At 48.6% G+C, this 20,194-nt stretch overlaps 1 protein-coding gene across 2 annotated transcripts in view; it reads left to right on the forward strand.

Moving 5' to 3' along the window:
• LOC138740913 (protein phosphatase 1A-like) overlaps positions 1–19,081 on the forward strand; it is a 25,209-nt gene extending 6,128 nt beyond the window's left edge. The window contains exons 2-6 of one of the 2 annotated variants that reach the window (XR_011343209.1): positions 545–662; positions 14,128–14,239; positions 14,977–15,031; positions 15,604–15,798; positions 17,314–19,081. Coding sequence is in view for 1 of the 2 variants with exons in the window: in XM_069894235.1 (XP_069750336.1) it covers positions 560–662; positions 14,128–14,239; positions 14,977–15,031; positions 17,314–17,343 (300 nt within the window). In the remaining variant the exon portion in view is untranslated. The remainder of the gene's footprint in view (positions 1–544; positions 663–14,127; positions 14,240–14,976; positions 15,032–15,603; positions 15,799–17,313) is intronic. The other variant, XM_069894235.1, reaches the window with a different exon arrangement.
• Positions 19,082–20,194: the final 1,113 nt, after the last annotated feature.

Below are 20,194 nucleotides of genomic sequence, written 5' to 3' on the forward strand. Positions count from 1 at the left end.
TCCCACCCTCAGTGGGAAAAGCCGACCTACATTTACTCTGTCTGTCCAAAATCCCTCCATCAAATCTCCTCTCATTCTTCTACGCTCCAGGAATAAAGTCCATACCTGTTTAACCTTTCCCTGTAACTCAGTTCCTGAAGTCCACACAACACCCTAGTAAATATTTTCTCCCCTCTTTCAGTCTTATTGGTATAGTTTCTGTAGTTCAGTGACCAAAACTGCACAAAATTCTCCAAACTTGAGAATCTCTGGTTAGCTCGACTGACCTCTACAGCTGTCTCTTGGTACAGAGGAACCAAGTGTACCACCCATCCATTTTCCCCCCCTGCCAAAAAGGCGAACAGAATTGCTGTTCATTTTATTCCTTTCTTTGACTGTGGGACTCTCTGGGGAGTCCAGTTCCTGGGGGAGCTGGCCAAGACAGAAGGAGCTTGAGTGGCCTCTGAGCCGAGTGGCATTGCTGAGTTGGGGGAGAGGACGAGCAGGGCTTGTGGGACACCTGCAGAGGGCAGGGGGACTGATGGCCATTTGCTTTGTTCTCCAGGGTAGCCGTGATAACATGAGCATTGAGCTGGTCTGCTTCGAGAATGGCCCACGGCCCTCCGCTGAGGCGAAGCAACGAGAGGCCGACCTGGATGCCTACCTGGAGGCCCGGGTCAAAGGTCAGGGGAATGGCTTGTAGATGGAGGTGGGGGAAGCAGGACGCCTTTAAGCCCCCTGACACAACCCCTGATCTCCTCCCCTGCTTGGGATTTGGCCCACCAGTGAATGGGGTTCCCTGGTTGTCGCTGTAGAAATCGAGTACCCAGCTCCAGGGTTAGATCCCAATTTCTGGCGCTGTCTCTGTGGAGTTTGCCCATTCTCCCCGCGTCTCTGGTAATCAGCACGGTAACAGGCCCTTCTGGCCCACGAGCCTGTGCTGCCCAATCACATCCAATTGACCGACAACTCCCGTACATTTTGAACGGTGGGAGGAAATCAGAGCCCCTGGGAAAACCCACACAGACATGGGGAGAACGTGCAAACTCCTTACAGATAGCGCAGGAGTTGATCCCCGGTTTCATGATCATTTATTTCCATGCACAGGACAGTGTAGGTTTACCAAAATTCTTGCTTGCTGCAGCCAAACAGGTAAAGAAAAACTAAGAGTAAACTAATTGAATGAAGATAAAATCAGAATCCGTTTTATTGACGTGAACGTGTCATGAAATTTGTTGTTTTGTGAGAGCAGTGTTGTTCAGAACAAGGTGAAAAATTACTATAAAGTGCGATTTCATAAATACAAAATGAAATGGTGTAAAGAAAGAGAAAGTGAGGCCGTGCCTGGGGGTCATTGCCCATTGAGGAACCTGATGGCGGAGGGGAAGAAACTGTCCTTGTTCCACTGGGCACTCGTCTTCAGGCTCCTGGACCTCTTTCCCGATGTTGGCAGAGCGAAGAGTGAACGGCCTGGGTGGTGGGGGTCCTTGAGGACAGTGGCTCTTTTCTTAAGATGCCGTCTGATGACGACATCCTCGATGGAGTGATGTTGCAGGCCAAATTCACAGCCCTCTGAAGTTTTTTCTGCAACCATTCAGAACGCTCTCCACGGCTCACCTGGAGAGGTTTACGTCTTTGATGACATCCCAAATTTCTTAAAACTCTGAACGAAGACTAGCCGCTGGCGAGCTGCCTTCGTGATTGCATCAACGTGGAGGTCCCAGGGGAGAGGAGTCACATGATGGAGGAGTGGCTGGTTGGGGAACTCCAGCCCTCTCCAGAAAAGTAAAAAAAAGATGGAGAAAAAACAAAGGCACAAACATAAAAACCATAACAAAGTGAAAGTAAAAATGTGGAGAAAATGGCAGCGAAGAAAGAAAAACCAAAAACAACGGGAAGAAAAGAAGGAAGGATGTCGGAAGAGGAAGGTGAAGGCCTTACTGGTACGAGGAGGCCCGCCGTGGAGAGAGAAGCCCGCTCCCTGAGGTCAGAGGAAGCCCCGAATTCGGGACTACAAAAATGGCTCACGGAGCCAAACAAAAGAGCGCAACCGCGCATGCGCGAATCCTCGCGCATGACAAAAATAACACTGATGGGAGGGGGGACCAGCTGAGGAGTAGATCTCCAGACAACTACAACACAACAGCAAGAGGAAAACAGAAAATAACGAGAACAAGAAGGAAGAGAATAAAAATAAGAAATCAAAGAAACAACAGATGACCAACCCAGAGGAAGAAGACCGACACCAAGACACTTCTAATAAAAATAAGAAGACCAAAAATACCCAACAAAATAAAACAAACAACCCAACAAGAAAACCAGAAGAGACAGAGGTAAAGAACACAGATCCTGGAGTGGACTCAGAAGAAGAGGAAGAACACAGAGAAATGGAAGATGAAGGGAAGGGCAAGTACATGGATATATTTTTTTTAAATATATGGAATCAGTAAAAGAATGGCAATCACAAGAATTTAGTGAAATAAAAAGAAGAATTAAAAGTACAGAAGAAAAAATGAATAGATTAGAGATGGTCATGTCAGAAATAGGAAAAAGAGTGGACAAGGTGGAAGAACGAGAAATGACCATAGAAATAGAAGTAGATGACTTAAAAAAAGAAATTAGAAGAATCTGATAAAAAAAAGTTAGAGACACAGGAGCTGTTAGCTCAGAAGATAGATAAAATAGAAAATTATAATAGAATAACACCCATGGTTCGTGTGCCGTGGCCGAGCAAGCAGGGACGTGGCAGCGAGGTCCTTGGGTCGTAGGTTTTATATCGGAGTGGCCTTGTCCTATGCAGGTTTCTTACCCGGGCTGGAGGGGTCTGCCTCCCCTCCTAGGTCGGTTCATACTGCCCGGACCAGGGCCGAGGCCGCCACAGCTCTCCCTGTGCCCGGACTGGGGCCGCCGCCTCCAACTCTCTGCCCGGATCGGGGCCTCCGCCTGCCTCACTCGACCGAGGCCGGGGCCGCCGTCTCCCCCTTGCTCCTGCCCAGATCGGGGGTGCCGCCGCCTACCCTTCGCCCGGACCGGGGCCGGGGCCGCTGCTGCTCTCTCAGTGTAAAGGGTGGGGCCAGTACTGCGCGCACTGCACTCCACATAAAAGCTCCTTTGCGCAGGCCCGAGGACAGGTCCACGTCCTCCCCCTCCACGTCCTCCCCCTCCACGTCCTCCCCCTCCACGTCCTCCCCCTCCACGTCCTCCCCCTCCACGTCCTCCCCCTCCACGTCCTCCCCCTCCACGTCCTCCCCCTCCACGTCCTCCCCCTCCACGTCCTCCCCCTCCACGTCCTCCCCCTCCACGTCCTCCCCCTCCACGTCCTCCCCCTCCACGTCCACCCCCTCCACGTCCTCCCCCTCCACGTCCTCCCCCTCCACGTCCTCCCCCTCCACGTCCTCCCCCTCCACGTCCTCCCCCTCCACGTCCTCCCCCTCCACGTCCTCCCCCTCCACGTCCTCCCCCTCCACGTCCTTCCCCTCCACGTCCTCCCCCTCCACGTCCTCCCCCTCCACGTCCTCCCCCTCCACGTCCTCCCCCTCCACGTCCTCCCCCTGCACGTCCTCCCCCTGCACGTCCTCCCCCTGCACGTCCTCCCCCTGCACGTCCTCCCCCTGCACGTCCTCCCCCTGCACGTCCTCCCCCTGCACGTCCTCCCCCTGCACGTCCTCCCCCTGCACGTCCTCCCCCTGCACGTCCTCCCCCTGCACGTCCTCCCCCTGCACGTCCTCCCCCTGCACGTCCTCCCCCTGCACGTCCTCCCCCTGCACGTCCTCCCCCTGCACGTCCTCCCCCTGCACGTCCTCCCCCTGCACGTCCTCCCCCTGCACGTCCTCCCCCTGCACGTCCTCCCCCTGCACGTCCTCCCCCTGCACGTCCTCCCCCTGCACGTCCTCCCCCTGCACGTCCTCCCCCTGCACGGCCTCCCCCTGCACGGCCTCCCCCTGCACGGCCTCCCCCTGCACGGCCTCCCCCTGCACGGCCTCCCCCTGCACGGCCTCCCCCTGCACGGCCTCCCCCTGCACGGCCTCCCCCTGCACGGCCTCCCCCTGCACGGCCTCCCCCTGCACGGCCTCCCCCTGCACGGCCTCCCCCTGCACGGCCTCCCCCTGCACGGCCTCCCCCTGCACGGCCTCCCCCTGCACGGCCTCCCCCTGCACGGCCTCCCCCTCCACGGCCTCCCCCTCCACGGCCTCCCCCTCCACGGCCTCCCCCTCCACGGCCTCCCCCCCCACCCACGGCCTCCCCCCCCACCCACGGCCTCCCCCCCCACCCACGGCCTCCCCCCCCACCCACGGCCTCCCCCCCCACCCACGGCCTCCCCCCCCCACCCACGGCCTCCCCCCCCCACCCACGGCCTCCCCCCCCCACCCACGGCCTCCCCCCCCCACCCACGGCCTCCCCCCCCCACCCACGGCCTCCCCCCCCCACCCACGGCCTCCCCCCCCACCCACGGCCTCCCCCCCCCACCCACGGCCTCCCCCCCCCACCCACGGCCTCCCCCCCCCACCCACGGCCTCCTCAGACTTGACATCGACATAGCCGCTCTCAGTGAGGTCCGCCTGGCAGATGTAGGCAGCCTCCAAGAACGCAGCGCGGGCTACACACTCTACTGGTCTGGCAAGCGTTCGGATGAACGACGCCTATCTAGTGTAGACTTCATGGTCAAGAACTTCATTGCCTCCAAACTCGAAAACCTTCCGACAGGCTACTCGGACCGAATCATGTCCATGCGACTCCCCCTTCAAAACAAGCGTTGCATCACCCTCATCAGTGTCTATGCTCCAACCCTCCAGGCGGAACCAGCAGAAAAGGACAAGTTCTACACTGACCTGCGCAACCTCATCCAACGCACCCCTTCAGCCTACAAGGTTGTGATCCTTGGCGACTTCAACGCTCGCGTCGGCAAAGACTCAGAAACCTGGCCAGGAATCCTGGGCAAGCATAGCGTCGGCAAGTGCAACGACAATGGGCGCCTCCTGTTGGAGCTCTGCGTAGAACAGCGGCTTGTCATTACAAACACCCTTTTTCAGCAGAGGGACAGCCTTAAGACTACCTGGATGCATCCCCGATCCAAACACTGGCACCTCCTCGACTACATCCTGGTGCGAGAAAGTGACAAACGAGATGTGCTCCGCACCAGGGTCATGCCCAGCGCGGAATGCCACACTGACCACCGGCTGGTTCGCTGCAAGCTCAACCTTCACTTCAAGCCAAAGCCCAGGAACAGTAAAGCCCCCAGAAAGAGGTTCAATGTTGGAAACCTGCAGTCAGACGAAGCGAGAGGAAACTTCCAGGCAAACCTCAAAGCAAAGCTCGACGATGCAACCCGCCTCACGGACCCGTCCCCTGAAACCCTCTGGGATCAGTTGAAGACTACTATACTCAATCCACTGAAGAGGTACTGGGCTTCTCCTCCAGGAAAAACAAGGACTGGTTTGACGAAAACAGCCAGGAAATCCAGGAGCTGCTGGTAAAGAAGCGAGCTGCCCACCAGGCTCACCTTACAAAGCCGTCCTGTCCAGAGAAGAAACAAGCCTTCCGTCGCGCATGCAGCCATCTTCAGCACAAACTCCGGGAGATCCAAAATGAGTGGTGGACTAGCCTCACCAAACGAACCCAGCTCAGCGCGGACATTGGCGATTTCAGGGGTTTCTACGAGGCTCTAAAGGCTGTGTACGGCCCCTCACCCCAAGTCCAAAGCCCGCTGCGCAGCTCAGACGGCAAAGTCCTCCTCAGCGACAAGAACACTTCCAATCTCTTTTCAGTGCCAACGGCTCAGTCCAAGATTCCGCCCTGCTCCAGCTCCCTCAACAGCCCCTAAGGCTAGAGCTGGATGAGGTCCTCACCCAGGATGAGACATATAAGGCAATCGAACAACTGAAAAGTGGCAAAGCAGCAGGTATGGATGGAATCCCCCCAGAGGTCTGGAAGGCTGGCGGCAAAACTCTGCATGCCAAACTGCATGAGTTTTTCAAGCTTTGTTGGGACCAAGGAAAACTGCCTCAGGACCTTTGTGATGCCACCATCATCACCCTGAACAAAAACAAAGGCGAGAAATCAGACTACTCAAACTACAGGGGAATCACGCTGCTCTCCATTGCAGGCAAAATCTTCGCTAGGATTCTACTAAATAGAATAATACCTAGTGTCGCCGAGAATATTCTCCCAGAATCACAGTGCGGCTTTCGCGCAAACAGAGGAACTACTGACATGGTCTTTGCCCTCAGACAGCTCCAAGAAAAGTGCAGAGAACAAAACAAAGGACTCTACATCACCTTTGTTGACCTCACCAAAGCCTTTGACACCGTGAGCAGGAAAGGGCTTTGGCAAATACTAGAGCGCACCGGATGTCCCCCAAAGTTCCTCAACATGATTATCCAACTGCACGAAAACCAACAAGGTCGGGTCAGATACAGCAATGAGCTCTCTGAACCCTTCTCCATTAACAATGGCGTGAAGCAAGGCTGTGTTCTCGCACCAACCCTCTTTTCAATCTTCTTCAGCATGATGCTGAACCAAGCCATGAAAGACCCCAACAATGAAGAGGCTGTTTACATCCGGTACCGCACGGATGGCAGTCTCTTCAATCTGAGGCGCCTGCAAGCTCACACCAAGACACAAGAGAAACTTGTCCGTGAACTACTCTTTGCAGATGATGCCGCTTTAGTTGCCCATTCAGAGCCAGCTCTTCAGCGCTTGACGTCCTGTTTTGCGGAAACTGCCAAAGTGTTTGGCCTGGAAGTCAGCCTGAAGAAAACTGAGGTCCTCCATCAGCCAGCTCCCCATCATGACTACCAGCCCCCCCACATCTCCATCGGGCAGACAAAACTCAAAATGGTCAACCAGTTTACCTATCTCGGCTGCACCATTTCATCAGATGCAAGGATCGACAATGAGATAGACAACAGACTCGCCAAGGCAAATAGCACCTTTGGAAGACTACACAAAAGAGTCTGGAAAAACAACCAACTGAAAAACCTCACAAAGATAAGCGTATACAGAGCAGTTGTCATACCCACACTCCTGTTCGGCTCCGAATCATGGGTCCTCTACCGGCATCACCTACGGCTCCTAGAACGCTTCCACCAGCGTTGTCTCCGCTCCATCCTCAACATCCATTGGAGCGCTTTCATCCCTAACGTCGAAGTACTCGAGATGGCAGAGGTCGACAGCATCGAGTCCACGCTGCTGAAGATCCAGCTGCGCTGGGTGGGTCACGTCTCCAGAATGGAGGACCATCGCCTTCCCAAGATCGTGTTATATGGCGAGCTCTCCACTGGCCACCGTGACAGAGGTGCACCAAAGAAAAGGTACAAGGACTGCCTAAAAAAATCTCTTGGTGCCTGCCACATTGACCACCGCCAGTGGGCTGATATCGCCTCAAACCGTGCATCTTGGCGCCTCACAGTTCGGCGGGCAGCAACCTCCTTTGAAGAAGACCGTAGAGCCCACCACACTGACAAAAGACAAAGGAGGAAAAATCCAACACCCAACCCCAACCAACCAATTTTCCCTTGCAACCGTGTCTGCCTGTCCCGCATCGGACTTGTGAGCCACAAACAAGCCTGCAGCTGACGTGGACTTTTTCCCCCTCCATAAATCTTCGTCCGCGAAGCCAAGCGAAAGAAAGAAATAATAGAATAAACAATATAAAGATAGTGGGCCTTAAGGAAGATGAAGAAGGCAAAAATATGAAAGAATTTATAAAAGAATGGATCCCCAGGGTCTGAGGAAGACCAGAATTACAGGAAGAAATGGAAATAGAAAGGGCACACAGAACATTAGCCCCTAAACCACAACCACAACAAAAACCAAGAAACAAGAGAAGACAAAAAAACCACTGGAATACAAGGGTCAAAAAATTTTTTTCTATCCAGATATAAGTTTTGAACTCCTGAAGAAGAGAAAGGAGTTCAATGCAGCAAAAACGACCCTATGGATAAAAGGTTATAAATTAATGTTAAAATACCCAGCGGTACTTAAAATAGTTATTACGGGGCAGCAAAGCAAACTATTCTCAGATCCGGAAGAAGCACGAAATTTGCAGAACAACTACAAAACAGACAGAGAGATGAAGACATGTAACAAGAACAAAAATGACAACAAACTATGTATGTGTGTATATGTGTGTATATATAAAAAAAATAGAGTATAGGTAAGAACTAAGAAGGGGAAGAAAGGAAGTAAGGAGGGAATTAAGAGAGTGACCTTTGTTATATATGAAGATTAAAATCTTTTCGGGGGGGCTGGGTGGGGAAGAATTACAGTCACTGTGAAATCAGTTGACGCTTGCGAGCGGATTCGCAAATCCAAATGGAGAGGGGAGATGTGGTTGCCCGACAAGGGACAAAGGGCAACTCAGAAAGGGGAGGGACTATTGGGGTTAAAGGAATTTTAGATATGAGAATAGTGGAAATATTTTATGTTTTAGAAATGTTGTCTTATAATGTGTTCAAAAAAAGAAAGCAGAAATGGATAAGAAGGGAAGGTGGTGATGAAGAAACGGAAAGGAAAGATAAACAAAGTATGAAATGGCTATGTTGAACTATATGACTTTAAATATAAATGGAATATATAACCAAATCAAAAGGAAGAAACTTAAATTTACTGAAAAAAGAAAAAATTGATATAGCATTCGTACAAGAAACGCATCTAACTGAAGTGGAACACAAGAAATTAAAGAGAGATTGGGTAGGACATATAACAGCAGCATCATATAATTCAAAAGCCAGAGGAGTAGCGATACTAATCAATAAAAATGTTCCAATCAAAATAGAAGAGGAAATAATAGATCTAACAGGGAGATATGTAATGATAAAATGTCAGATATATTCAGAATTTTGGAATTTACTCAATGTATATTCACATCATGAAGAAGATCAAAAATTTATGCAAGATATTTTTTTAAAGATAGCAGACACGCAAGGGAACATACTAATAGGAGGGGATTTCAACCTTAATTTGGATTCAAACATGGAAAAAAAACTGGAAAAAAAACTAACAGAAAGAACAAAGTAACCAAATTTATAATTAAATCGATGCAAGAAATGCAACTTTTGGATATATGGAGGAAACAACACCCAAAGGAAAAGGAATATTCATATTATTCGGGTAGACATAAAACATACTCAAGGATAGACCTATTCCTGTTATCAGCCCACATTCAAGGGAGAGTTAGGAAAACGGAATATAAAGCTAGACTATTATCGGATCACTCACCCCTGTTATTGGCAATAGAGCTAGAAGACATCCCACCAAGAATGTATAGATGGAGATTAAACTCCATGCTACTTAAAAGACAGGATTTTAGAGAATTAATTGAACGACAAATTAAAATGTACTTTGAAATAAATACGGAATCAGTGAAAGATAAGTTTATACTATGGGACGCAATGAAAGCGTTCATCAGAGGGCAAATAATAAATTATGTAACTAAGATGAAGAAGGACTACAATCGGGAAACAGAACAGTTGGAAAGGGAAATAACAAATATAGAAAAAGAATTATCAATAAAGAAAGATACAACTAAAAGAAGAGAATTGGCGGATAAAAAAATAAAATATGAAACACTACAAATATATAAGTTGGAGAAGAACATAATGAAGACAAAAGAGAAATATTATGAGCTAGGACAAAAAATGCACAAAATTATAGCGTGGCAGCTTAAGACAGAACAAACTAAAAGAATGGTATTGACATTAAGGAAAAAGGACAAACAAATTACATATAATCCAACGGAGATCAATGAAAACTTCAGGGAATTCTACGAGCAACTATATCAAACTGAAAACGAAGGGAAAGAAGACAAAATAGACGCATTTCTAACTAAAATTGAACTACTGAAATTACAAACAGAGGAGCAAAATTAATTAATAAAACCATTTGAAATAGAAGAATTACTGGAGATATTAAAAAAACTACCGAACAATAAAACACCAGGAGAGGATGGATTCCAAATAGAATTCTATAAAACATTAAAAAACTTATTAATTCCTCCCCTCCTGGAAGTAATCAACCAGATTGATAAAACACAAAGCATACCAGATTCATGCAAAACAGCAATAATTACAGTAATACCAAAGACAGGGAAAGATCCACTTGCACCAGTGTCATATAGACCAATATCTTTACTTAACACAGATTATAAGATAATAGCTAAACTATTAGCAAACAGATTGGCCGACTATGTACCAAAAATAGTAAATCTAGACCAAACTGGATGTATTAAAAAAAGACGAACAACAGACAATATCTGTAAATTTATTAACTTAATTCATGCAGTTGATGGAAATAAAACTCCAACAGTAGCGGTTGCTTTAGATGCAGAGAAGGCCTTTGACAGATAGAATGGAATTATTTTTTCAAAGTACTACAAAAATTCAGCCTACCAGAGAAATATATTAATTGGATTAAACCATTATATAATGGGCCATTGGCGAAAGTGACAGTAAATGGATATATATCAAAACAATTTAACTTAAGCAGATCAACAAGGCAGGGATGTCCACTATCTCCCTCACTGATAAGAGCAGAAAATAAAATAAGAGGGATAAAAATAAAAGAGAAGGAATATAAAATCAGTCTATTTGCAGATGATGTTATAATATACTTAACAGAACCAGAAATATCAATAAAAGAATTACATAGGAAATTGAAGGAATATGGAGAAGTATCGGGGTACAAGACCAACGCAAATAAAAGTGAAGCGATGCCAATGAATAATGCGGATTTCATAAAGTTTAAGAAAGAATCGCCATTTAGATGGCAAACACAAGCAATGCGATACCTAGGTATACAACTAAATAAAAACCTCGGCCATCTATATGAACTCAATTACCATCCATTAATGAAAAAATTATAAGACGACTTAGAGCATTGGAAGGACTTACCACTAACACTGATAGGAAGGATAAACTGTATTAAAATGAATATTTTCCCAAGGATACAGTACCTATTTCAGTCATTACCAATACACCTAACAGAGAAATTCTTCAAGAAGTTATAGAAAATAATAAGGAAATTCTTATGGAAAGGGGCGAAACTGAGGATAGCACTAGATAAATTAACAGAATGGTACAAACAAGGAGGCTTACAACTACTAAACTTTAAGAATTATTATAGAGCCGCACAATTAAGATACCTATCAGATTTTTATCAAACAAGGGAAAAACCAGATTGGACCAGATTAGAACTAGATAAAATACCTAGAAGATACCTGAACATATACTATAAAAATGGGATGAAAAATTGGTGCAACTTAGGAATTCACCGGTATTGCATCATCTGCTCAACATTTGGAAGAAGATTCATGTAGAAAGGAATAAAACAAATAACCAACTACCAAAACTAATATTGACACAAAATCAGCTAATCCCTTTCACAATAGATAACCTTTCCTTTAGAGAATGGGAGAGAAAAGGGATCAAAAGAATAGAAAATTGTTTTTCGGGAAATAAATTATTATCCTTTGAACAAATGAAGGATAAATATAATATACCTCACAATACAATGTTTGCATACTACCAACTGAAAACCTACTTGAAGGACAAATTGGGAAACAGTCTGAGGTTACCAGAAGGAAGCAATTTTGAATATGTGATTACAGACACAATGATAATTAAAAAATTTGTAACAAACATGTACATCAAACTGCAAGAAAAGGAGAACGAGGAAACAAACAGTAAACCTAAACAAAAATGGGAACAAGATCTAAACATAAAGATGAAAAATGAAACATGGGAAAAGCTATGCTCCGGAACTATGAGAAATACAATAAACACGAGGTTACGCGTGATACAATATAACTGGATACACAGGCTATACATCACACCTCAAAAGTTAAATAAATGGGACCCAACAGTATCAGACAGATGTTTTTGCTGTAAAAAGGAAATGGGAACAACAATTCATGCAGTTTGGACATGTGAGAAAGTGAAAAAATTTTGGGAAGATCTAAACCAGATATTAAATAAAATCACAAAAAGCAATATACCAAAAAACCCAGAGATCTTCCTCCTAAGTAATATAAGAAACAAAGAATTTGGACTCGATTTGGATGGAGCACAAAAAAGATTTGTTATGATAGCCCTAGCTATAGCAAAAAAATGTATTATGTCAACCTGGAAATTAGAAGACAACTTGAGAATACAACAATGGTATATAGAAATGAATAAATGTATTCCATTAGAAAAAATAACATATAATTTAAGAAATAACATTACAATATTTGAACAAATATGGGAGCCATACATGAAACACATTAGAGAAATCCTACCATGGACTTCCACCACCTAAAAAGACAGAAGGAGAAGACAACGAAAAGAACTGATTCAGTAAAATTTCTTGTTTATTTTTATTAAGTGACAACATTGTTTAATGGGTTTAATGTAACTTATAGATTGAACTTCAAATAAATGGGAAAGGGGGTGAGGGAGGGAGGGAAGGTAGGGGGTAAAAAGGGGAAGGGAGGGGGGAAAGGGGGAGAAAACGACACTATATATTTAAGAAGAAAAATGTCTGTATGTATCTTGGTCAATATGGTTTATAGTGTGAAAAATAAAAAATTTAAAAAAAAACGTGGAGGTCCCAGGACAGATCCTCAGAGATGTTGACACCCTGGAATTTGAAGTTCCTTGCCCTCTCCGCTGCTGACCCCTTGATGAGGACTGGGTCGTGTTCCCCTGATTTCCAGCTCCTGAAGCCCACAATCATCTCCTTGGTTTTTGCTGACGTTGTTGTGACACCACCCAATGAGCTGATCCCTCTCCGTCCCCAACACTTCCTCATTGCCGTCTGTGATTCTGCTGACAACAGTGGTGTCATCAGCAGATTTGGAGGTGGAAGTGGAATTATTCCTGGCCACACAATCATGGGGGTGGAGTGAGTAGAGCAGTGGGCTAAGCACGTAACCTTGAGGTGCACCTGTGTCGATAATCAGTGAGGAAGAGACGTTTCCAATCTGTACTGACTGTGGTCTCCGATGAGGAAGTCAAGGATCCAGTTACCGGTGGTGGGGGGGGGGGGGGGGTGGTGAAGAGGCCCAGGTTCTGAAGCCTGCTGGCCAGCACTGAAAGGATGATGGTGTTACAGTAAAGTAGAAAATAAATAATAAATAGATGACAAATACTCACTGCAATCCCAATGCAATAAAAGTGTCTTCAATGATGCAGACAGCCCATAACTACACTGGACAACTTCCTGGAAAAACACTTGGGGATAGACAACCTCACACGGAACACACAGATGATTCCAGATTTCCTGCATCACATCGGAAGTTGGATAAACATTAAATTAACCTTTGTTGAATTTATCACGTTTATTCGCCTAACAACGCTGACACATTGCATTAGTTCAACTGACCTAAAAATGTTTTTGCCGCTGATTTTCATTTGTACTCGGCATCTGATGCTTCTCATGCCAGTGTCCAACAATAGTTGGCCAGCACTGGCGGATTCCAGTTGCCCTGATACCACTTTTCCACAATGGCTGTGACTTGGGGACACCTTTCATCATGTTTGTCACTTACGGCGCTGAGATCAGCAGGGAAGGAGTCCAAGTGCGAATTTTCAATGATACGCCGCACTTCACGGTTTTGTCTGCTTGACGTAGACTTGAAATATGACTGGAAATTGCAAAAATAGGTTTTATCTCAAAAACGGTGTGTGACAGGAAAATTTTAAGGTGATTTTCATGATCAGCTCAAAATCCATCAAATACTCACGAAAGTGTTCAGGAAGCAAAATCTTCGTTATCCAGTGTTACTGCCCCAAGGGGGATGTTCAAGAACCTGATATATGTTGGAAAGGAAGTGTTCATGAAACTGGAGGTCCTGGTCTTTTGGCTTCTGCCCGAAGGGAGCAGTGAGAAGAGGTTGTGTCCAGGGTGATTGGGTGGGGGGGGGGTCCTCTGTGGTGTTGGCACCTTGCGATGACTCGCCCTGGTAGTTTGGTCCCTGCTAGCTGCATGGTTCCAGTCTGTCGGCGGCTGATGTCCCGGACCTGTCCCACCGACAGCTGCAGAGAGTGGAGACCACTTGTGGTGGCCTAGTGGAGGGAGGATCTGGGGGGGTGGGGTGGCAGCTGGGACAACCGGGGCGGTGGGGTTGGTCAGCTTGCGAGTCCCATGCTCTCTGCTATTCCCTCCCCTCAGATCTGGTGGGGAAAGCCGGGCCGGAGTCTCCGCCGGCGATGCTGGAAGTGATGCATTCTCTACTCATGGAGAACATTCCCAACCTGCCTCCCGGAGGGGGCCTCACCAGCAAGTAAGCAGTTGTTAAACCCATCCTCCTCTCCCGCCCCATTCTCCCCCCACCCCCCCCGACCCCTCAACCCTCCTGCCACCCTCAAATCCTATTTCTTCTGCTCCCCAGTTTCCTTTGTCTGCAGCCCCTCCTTCCCTCCCTTCTACTGCCCCTCCCCCTGTCATCGAGGCACTCTTTTCTGCCCCCCGCCCCCCCTTAGCCCATTGATCCCCAGAAACCCAGTCCCAGCTCAAGTCCACGTCCTGCCTCACTGATAGGATGAGGGAGCCTTCACACTGACAGGCAGACAGGCCCCTAATGCTGATGGCATTATGACCCATGATTGTCCAACCCCCTTCCTGAATGTAGATCTGTCCCATATACCCTATGGACAGTATAACTGCACCAACGTCTACACCTCCCTCTGGCACCTTGTTTTAGATACAGACCACCCTCTAAGTGAAAAGGTGTCCCCTCTGGCCCCCCTTTCGCCTGAAGCCTCTGGTTCTTGAATGTACCCTGGGATTTACTCTATATCCGTGATTTCAGGGAATAAAGACCAAGCTGTCCCTGTAACTCAACTCCTGCAGTCCCAGCGACATTGCCTCTGCTCCCCTTCCAACCTACCAGGTCCCCGTGGCTGTGGATATGAGGGTCGTGAGCTGGCATGAAAACTGCACAGAACCTCATTCCGAATCCTGCTGGATTTAACCCTTCCTACTGTAACCAGCCGCGTTCTTCACCTTGTGTCTTTCCAGGCGGAGCGTCATTGAATCGGTTTACAACCAGCTTGTTCCACAGAAGTCTGACCAGGTAACATCGGGGGGGGAGGAGCGGCATGGTTAGTGTTGGGAGCGGGCGATGTGGTCAGCACGGTTGGCGTAGTTTACAACGCCGTTACACCGATCGGGACCGGGCTTTGGATCCCGTGCTGTCTGTGAGGAGTTGTATGTTCTCCCCATGTCTGTGTGGGATTTCCCTGGGGGGAGGGGGGCTCCAATTTCCTCCCACCATTTGAATTGTTCTGGGGGTTGTAGGTGAACTGGGCAGCACGGACTTGTGGGCTGGGAGGGCCTGTTACCATGCTGAGTATCTAGATTTAAAACGTAAGCATTGCTCATGAACGCCATGATAAAATTACCCCCATTCCCTCTTTCCACTTTCCTTCTCATTCAACACGTCACCTACAATGTGACCCCCACCTCTCCGCTTTCTGCAGGGACCGCTCCCTCCGTGATTCCCTCACCCGCTGCCGCGGAGCCAAGTGGGGAGCAGAGTCACATCTCCCACGGGGTCTGACTGCCCAGTCCGACTGCCAACGGCTCCGTGCAGGCTTTAAGCAGCCGTTAAAGGAGCCAACGGTGGTTTTCTTACAAATCCTGCAGCGCCCGTGTTCGGCAGAGGCCTCGAGGGGTTGCAGAGGACTGGCGCAGGGCAGCAGAAAGCGGGGAGACCATCTCCCACCCCGTTTATGAAGGCGAAGCAGAGGAGACAACCCACGGGACAGTGACCGCTGCAACAGACCAGTGAGGGGCTCTGAAGAACGCGCAGGCGGCAGCGGGCTGTTTATTTTACTCGAGGTGAGGGACCCATGCATGCTGTGGGGGCTGCTGGAGACTGCGGTCGACGCACTCGAAACTGGCTGAAGGGGTGCCAGGTACTAGAACCGGGATACAAGGGGGTGCCGATGGCGCGGAGATTCTGGAGCTCAGATCGCCAATGGTTTGGACTGGCCTCTGTGGTGGGGGGGTGGGTGCTGGAGGCGAATCCACAGACACTCAGTAGCTCAAAAGGGACTCTCCTTTGCTTCTCTTTCTCTGACTGTAAGGGTCACCAGATAATTTCTCCCGACAGGGAAATCTGTCCTCCTTGGGCAAACAAAAGCCGGTTTCATGTAGTACTGCACGGTCTTTATTTAATTTGAATAAATGGCACCGCTCCCCTGTGGCTGAGAGGGGGGAACGGGGAGGGGGCTAACAAACTGGAGGTCGACGTTAATGCCATCCCGTTGGAGGGTGTCCTGACGGAATATCAGGGACACTGGTTGAGAACAGCTGTTAGTGATGAGCAGTAGGGCGTTATATCTCTGAACCAGGGAGAGTAACTCCTGAGAAAACTGAGCAGAGAGAATTGTTCAGCTCAAAGAAGAATTGGTACATCTATTGAAAGATTAATTGAACACTAAATTTTATCATTAATAAAACAAAATTGTAATATTACATGAAATTTTCTTTAGGATCAGAATTTGTTGACATGAACTTTGATGTTTACTATAAGGCGAAGATTCACCATCGGCAGAAATTTCTCGGAACCCCTTACAGTCAGAGAAAGGGAAGCAAAAGGGGGCCCCTTCAGAGTCGCCGAGTGTCCGTGGATTCTCCTCCTCAGCCACACAGAGCCCAGGCCAAACCATCGGTCACCTGAGCTCCAGATCCGAACCTCTCGACAAGATCAGGAACCCCTCCCGGGTCCAAAACCTCGTACCCTTTAGCCAGTCGCAAACCCTCGGCCACAGTCGCCTGCAGCCTGTTGGGGGTTCCTCGCCTCGAGTCGCCGGCATCTTGCCGACTGTTTGTTCTTCAACCTCTGAGCCCCTCACTGGTCTGCCACTGTGTCACCGTCCTGCAGTGTGGTCTCTTCTGCTTCTTAAATGGTGGGAGGGGGTGGTGGTCTCCCTGTTTTCTGGTGCACTGCAACAGTCCATCACTTCCCCAGAGTCTACAACCCCTCGTGGCCGCTGCTGATCCAGGTGCCACCGCCTTGGGCCCAGTCGCGGGATTTTAAAAAAACCACGGTTGGCTCCTTTAACGGCCATTTAAAGCCTGGACCAGGTGGTTGGACCCTACAGAGGACCTCTGTCTCCGCTTCCTGCTATCCCTGGGGCAGCACTGCCATTCCTTTGGAGGGTGGGGGGAAAGAAGCCCACCAGCTTGCGTGTTTTCTGTCGATACAAGCTTTGCAGCCGCTCCTGTCGAGATTTTGGCAGCAGGGAAGGCTGCCGCCACCAACTCTCTGCGCTCAGCATCTCTGTCTTTGGGTCAGTTTCCCTGCAGAGGCACCCAGTTTCCCTGATGTGCTCTCCGTTCCTTCTGCAGGACCCGGAAGATCCGGACGCCACGCTGTAAATGGAGTCCTCAGAGGAGCTGCATGGCAAATGCTGGACATTTTAATAGCAGGCGTCGCCATTTTACGAACACGTATGCGTGCAGATGAGAATCAGATGATATTTATAATAGTTCTGTTGCCAGTCACCCTCTGCTGCCCGACTCAGAACTTCACTGTCTGTCTGTTCTCCCTGGACTCCACCCCTCCCCGCCTAGACGGAACTCTGCTAACGTTGGACCTCCGGGGCTGCGTGAGGGATTTTCGGTGTGAATAACTTATTAATTGTGTGCATAGTTTCCTCACTTATACTGTTTTTAAGTTTGCATCAGCGTGACATTCAGTCAGAGGAGCCATGAGGCCGGGGCAGTCTTCACTCATGCTGCGGGGAGGGGGGGGGTGGTTTTGTGATGGTCAAGGTGACCCCGAGGTAAAGGGGACGGCTGCATTGTTGGGCTCCTGGGGTCGGCAGGGAGCAGAGGGATATCCTGCGCAGGTTGGAGACTGGGCAGGTTCCCTGTTCCGCGATGTCCTGTGCCTTGAGCAAAGGAGATGAGTCCTGTGAGCGGGCAGAGTGGGAGAGGTATAGACCCTACATGCAGAAATTTATAATTAATGTCCAGAATGGGTTTTGTTGAATGCGTGGCTGAGAAGAGTTTGAAGGGTGCTGTTTTGTGGTGTGAAATTGTGCAAGGAGAAGTGTTCTTGTGTGTGAGTGTTGTACAGTGAGAGATGTTTTGGGTTGGTGAGAGTTGTGCGAGGAGAGATGTCTTAGTGTGAGTGTGTTATGCAGGGAGAGATATTTGGTGTGAGTGAGATATTGCACAGGGAGAGGTGGTTTAGGTGTGTGAATGTGGTGCAAGTGTCTTGGCGTGAGTGTGCTGTGCAGGGAGAGGTGCCCTGGTTTGCAAGTACTGCCTGTTTGATGGAAGTATCAGTGAGTGTGCGTGCACACGCGCGCGTCCACTAGTACGCCTGAGCTCACAGGAGCTTGCATGTGGCTGGGTGGGAGCGAGAGTGAGCGAGCAGGCATGCATGTGGGGGAGTGTGTGTTGCTACTTTGCTGTCTAGCCTTGGAGCAGCTCTGCCCAGTGAAGCACCTGCCTCGGGGTGGAGGGGGGGGGCGTTGGGGGGTGTTCAGGAGGTGCAGCCCAGGGAGCAGGCAGCAAATGTCTCCCTGCCTCCCGCTCCCAGCAAGGAAACGTTGCCGGCATCGCCCAGGCTGGTTCTTCTTCGAAGATGTACAGATTCGTTTCACTGGTGTTTAATAATGCAATGTTTTTTAAGAGAAGGAATTGCTTGGTGTTGGAGGGGGGCTGGGTGATGTTGGAAGAGGGGAGGGGTTTTGGATGGTGGTGGTCCCAGGCGGGACCAGGTACCTTCACTCACCAGTCTGCTCCACTCAGTTCCATACCGTCCACCTTTTGCTTGCTTTGTTCAATAGCAGAAGGCATCTGGCCTGCAAGCCCATCCATCTAACTTTCCCATCCTCCTTACCAGAGTGGGGGGGGGGGTGAAATTGAGTTTTTGTGCTGGGGGCTTCTCCTGGGACCTAGTGCTTCTCATCATTCCAAATACTTTAACCCTTGGGAGTTAAATCTCAACACATCCTATTCGCCTCCTTCCTCCTCCCACCCCACCCCCCAAGGAAGAAGCCACCTGTTGTAACTCTGGAAATGGACCTCGTAGGAACAAAATAAGGGACACGACAACTTTTAAAACCTGAAGTGATAATGAGTAATTAAAATATTTCGAACTCCAGTTTTGGATGTTGTTCTGTGGCGCTTTTGTGCAGAAGATTTTTTTTTTTTAACTTTGAGAAATCCCTTCAATCCCATTTCCTCAAATTTCACCCACCGCCCCCCCCCCTCCCCCTTCCCCTCAACTCCCTTATAATGCTTTCACTGTTTACTTGCATTGGGAGTTCAGTCAGGAAGGTGCAGACGCTCGGTATTCATGGTGAAGTAGTGAACTGGACTTGACAATGGCCGGACGGGGGAAGTAGTGGATTATGCTTCTCAAACTGGAGGCCGGTGATGAGTGTTGCCTCAAGGATCGGTGCTGGGACCATTGATGTTTGTGGTCTATATCAATGATCTGGATGATAATGTGGGAAATTGGATCAGCAAGTTTGCAGGTGACACTAAGATTGGAGGCATTGTGGACAGTGAGGAAGGTTTTCAAAGCTTGCAGGGGGGGATATGGACCAGCTGGAAAAATGGGCTGGAAAATGGGAGATGGAGTTTAATGCAGACAAGTGTGAGGTGTTGCATTTTGGAGGGACAAACCAAGAAAGGACGTACACGGTGAACGTGCGGGCACTGAGGAGTGCGGTAGAACAGAGGGATTTGGGAACACATACATAATTCCCTGAAAGTGGTGACACAGGTGGACAGGGTTGTAGAGAGAGCTTTTGGCATCTTGGCCTTCATAAATCAAAGTGTTGAGTCCATGAGCTGAGATGTTGTGGTAAAGTTGTATAAGACACTGGTGAGGCAAAATTTGGAGAATTGTGTGCAGTTCTGGTCACTGAACTACAGGAAAGATATCAATAAGATAGAAAGAGGACAGAGAATATTTACTAGGATGTCGCCCAGACTTCAGGGACTGAGTTACAGGGAAAGGTTCAACAGGTAGGGACTTTATTCCCTGGAGCGTAGAAGAATGAGGGGAGATTTGATGGAGGGATTTAAAATTATGAGGGGGTCAGACAGTAAATGTAGGTCGGCTTTTCCCACTGAGAGTGAGTGAGATACAAACCAGAGGATATGGGTTAAGGGTGAAAGGGGAAAGGTTTAGGGGAACCTCTTCACACAGAGAGTGGTGTGGGCGTGGAATGAGCTGAACTGGTGAATGTGGGCTTAATGTTAACAT

Source organism: Narcine bancroftii, chromosome 8 (assembly GCF_036971445.1).
Source record: "Narcine bancroftii isolate sNarBan1 chromosome 8, sNarBan1.hap1, whole genome shotgun sequence".
Classification (NCBI taxonomy): domain Eukaryota; kingdom Metazoa; phylum Chordata; class Chondrichthyes; order Torpediniformes; family Narcinidae; genus Narcine; species Narcine bancroftii.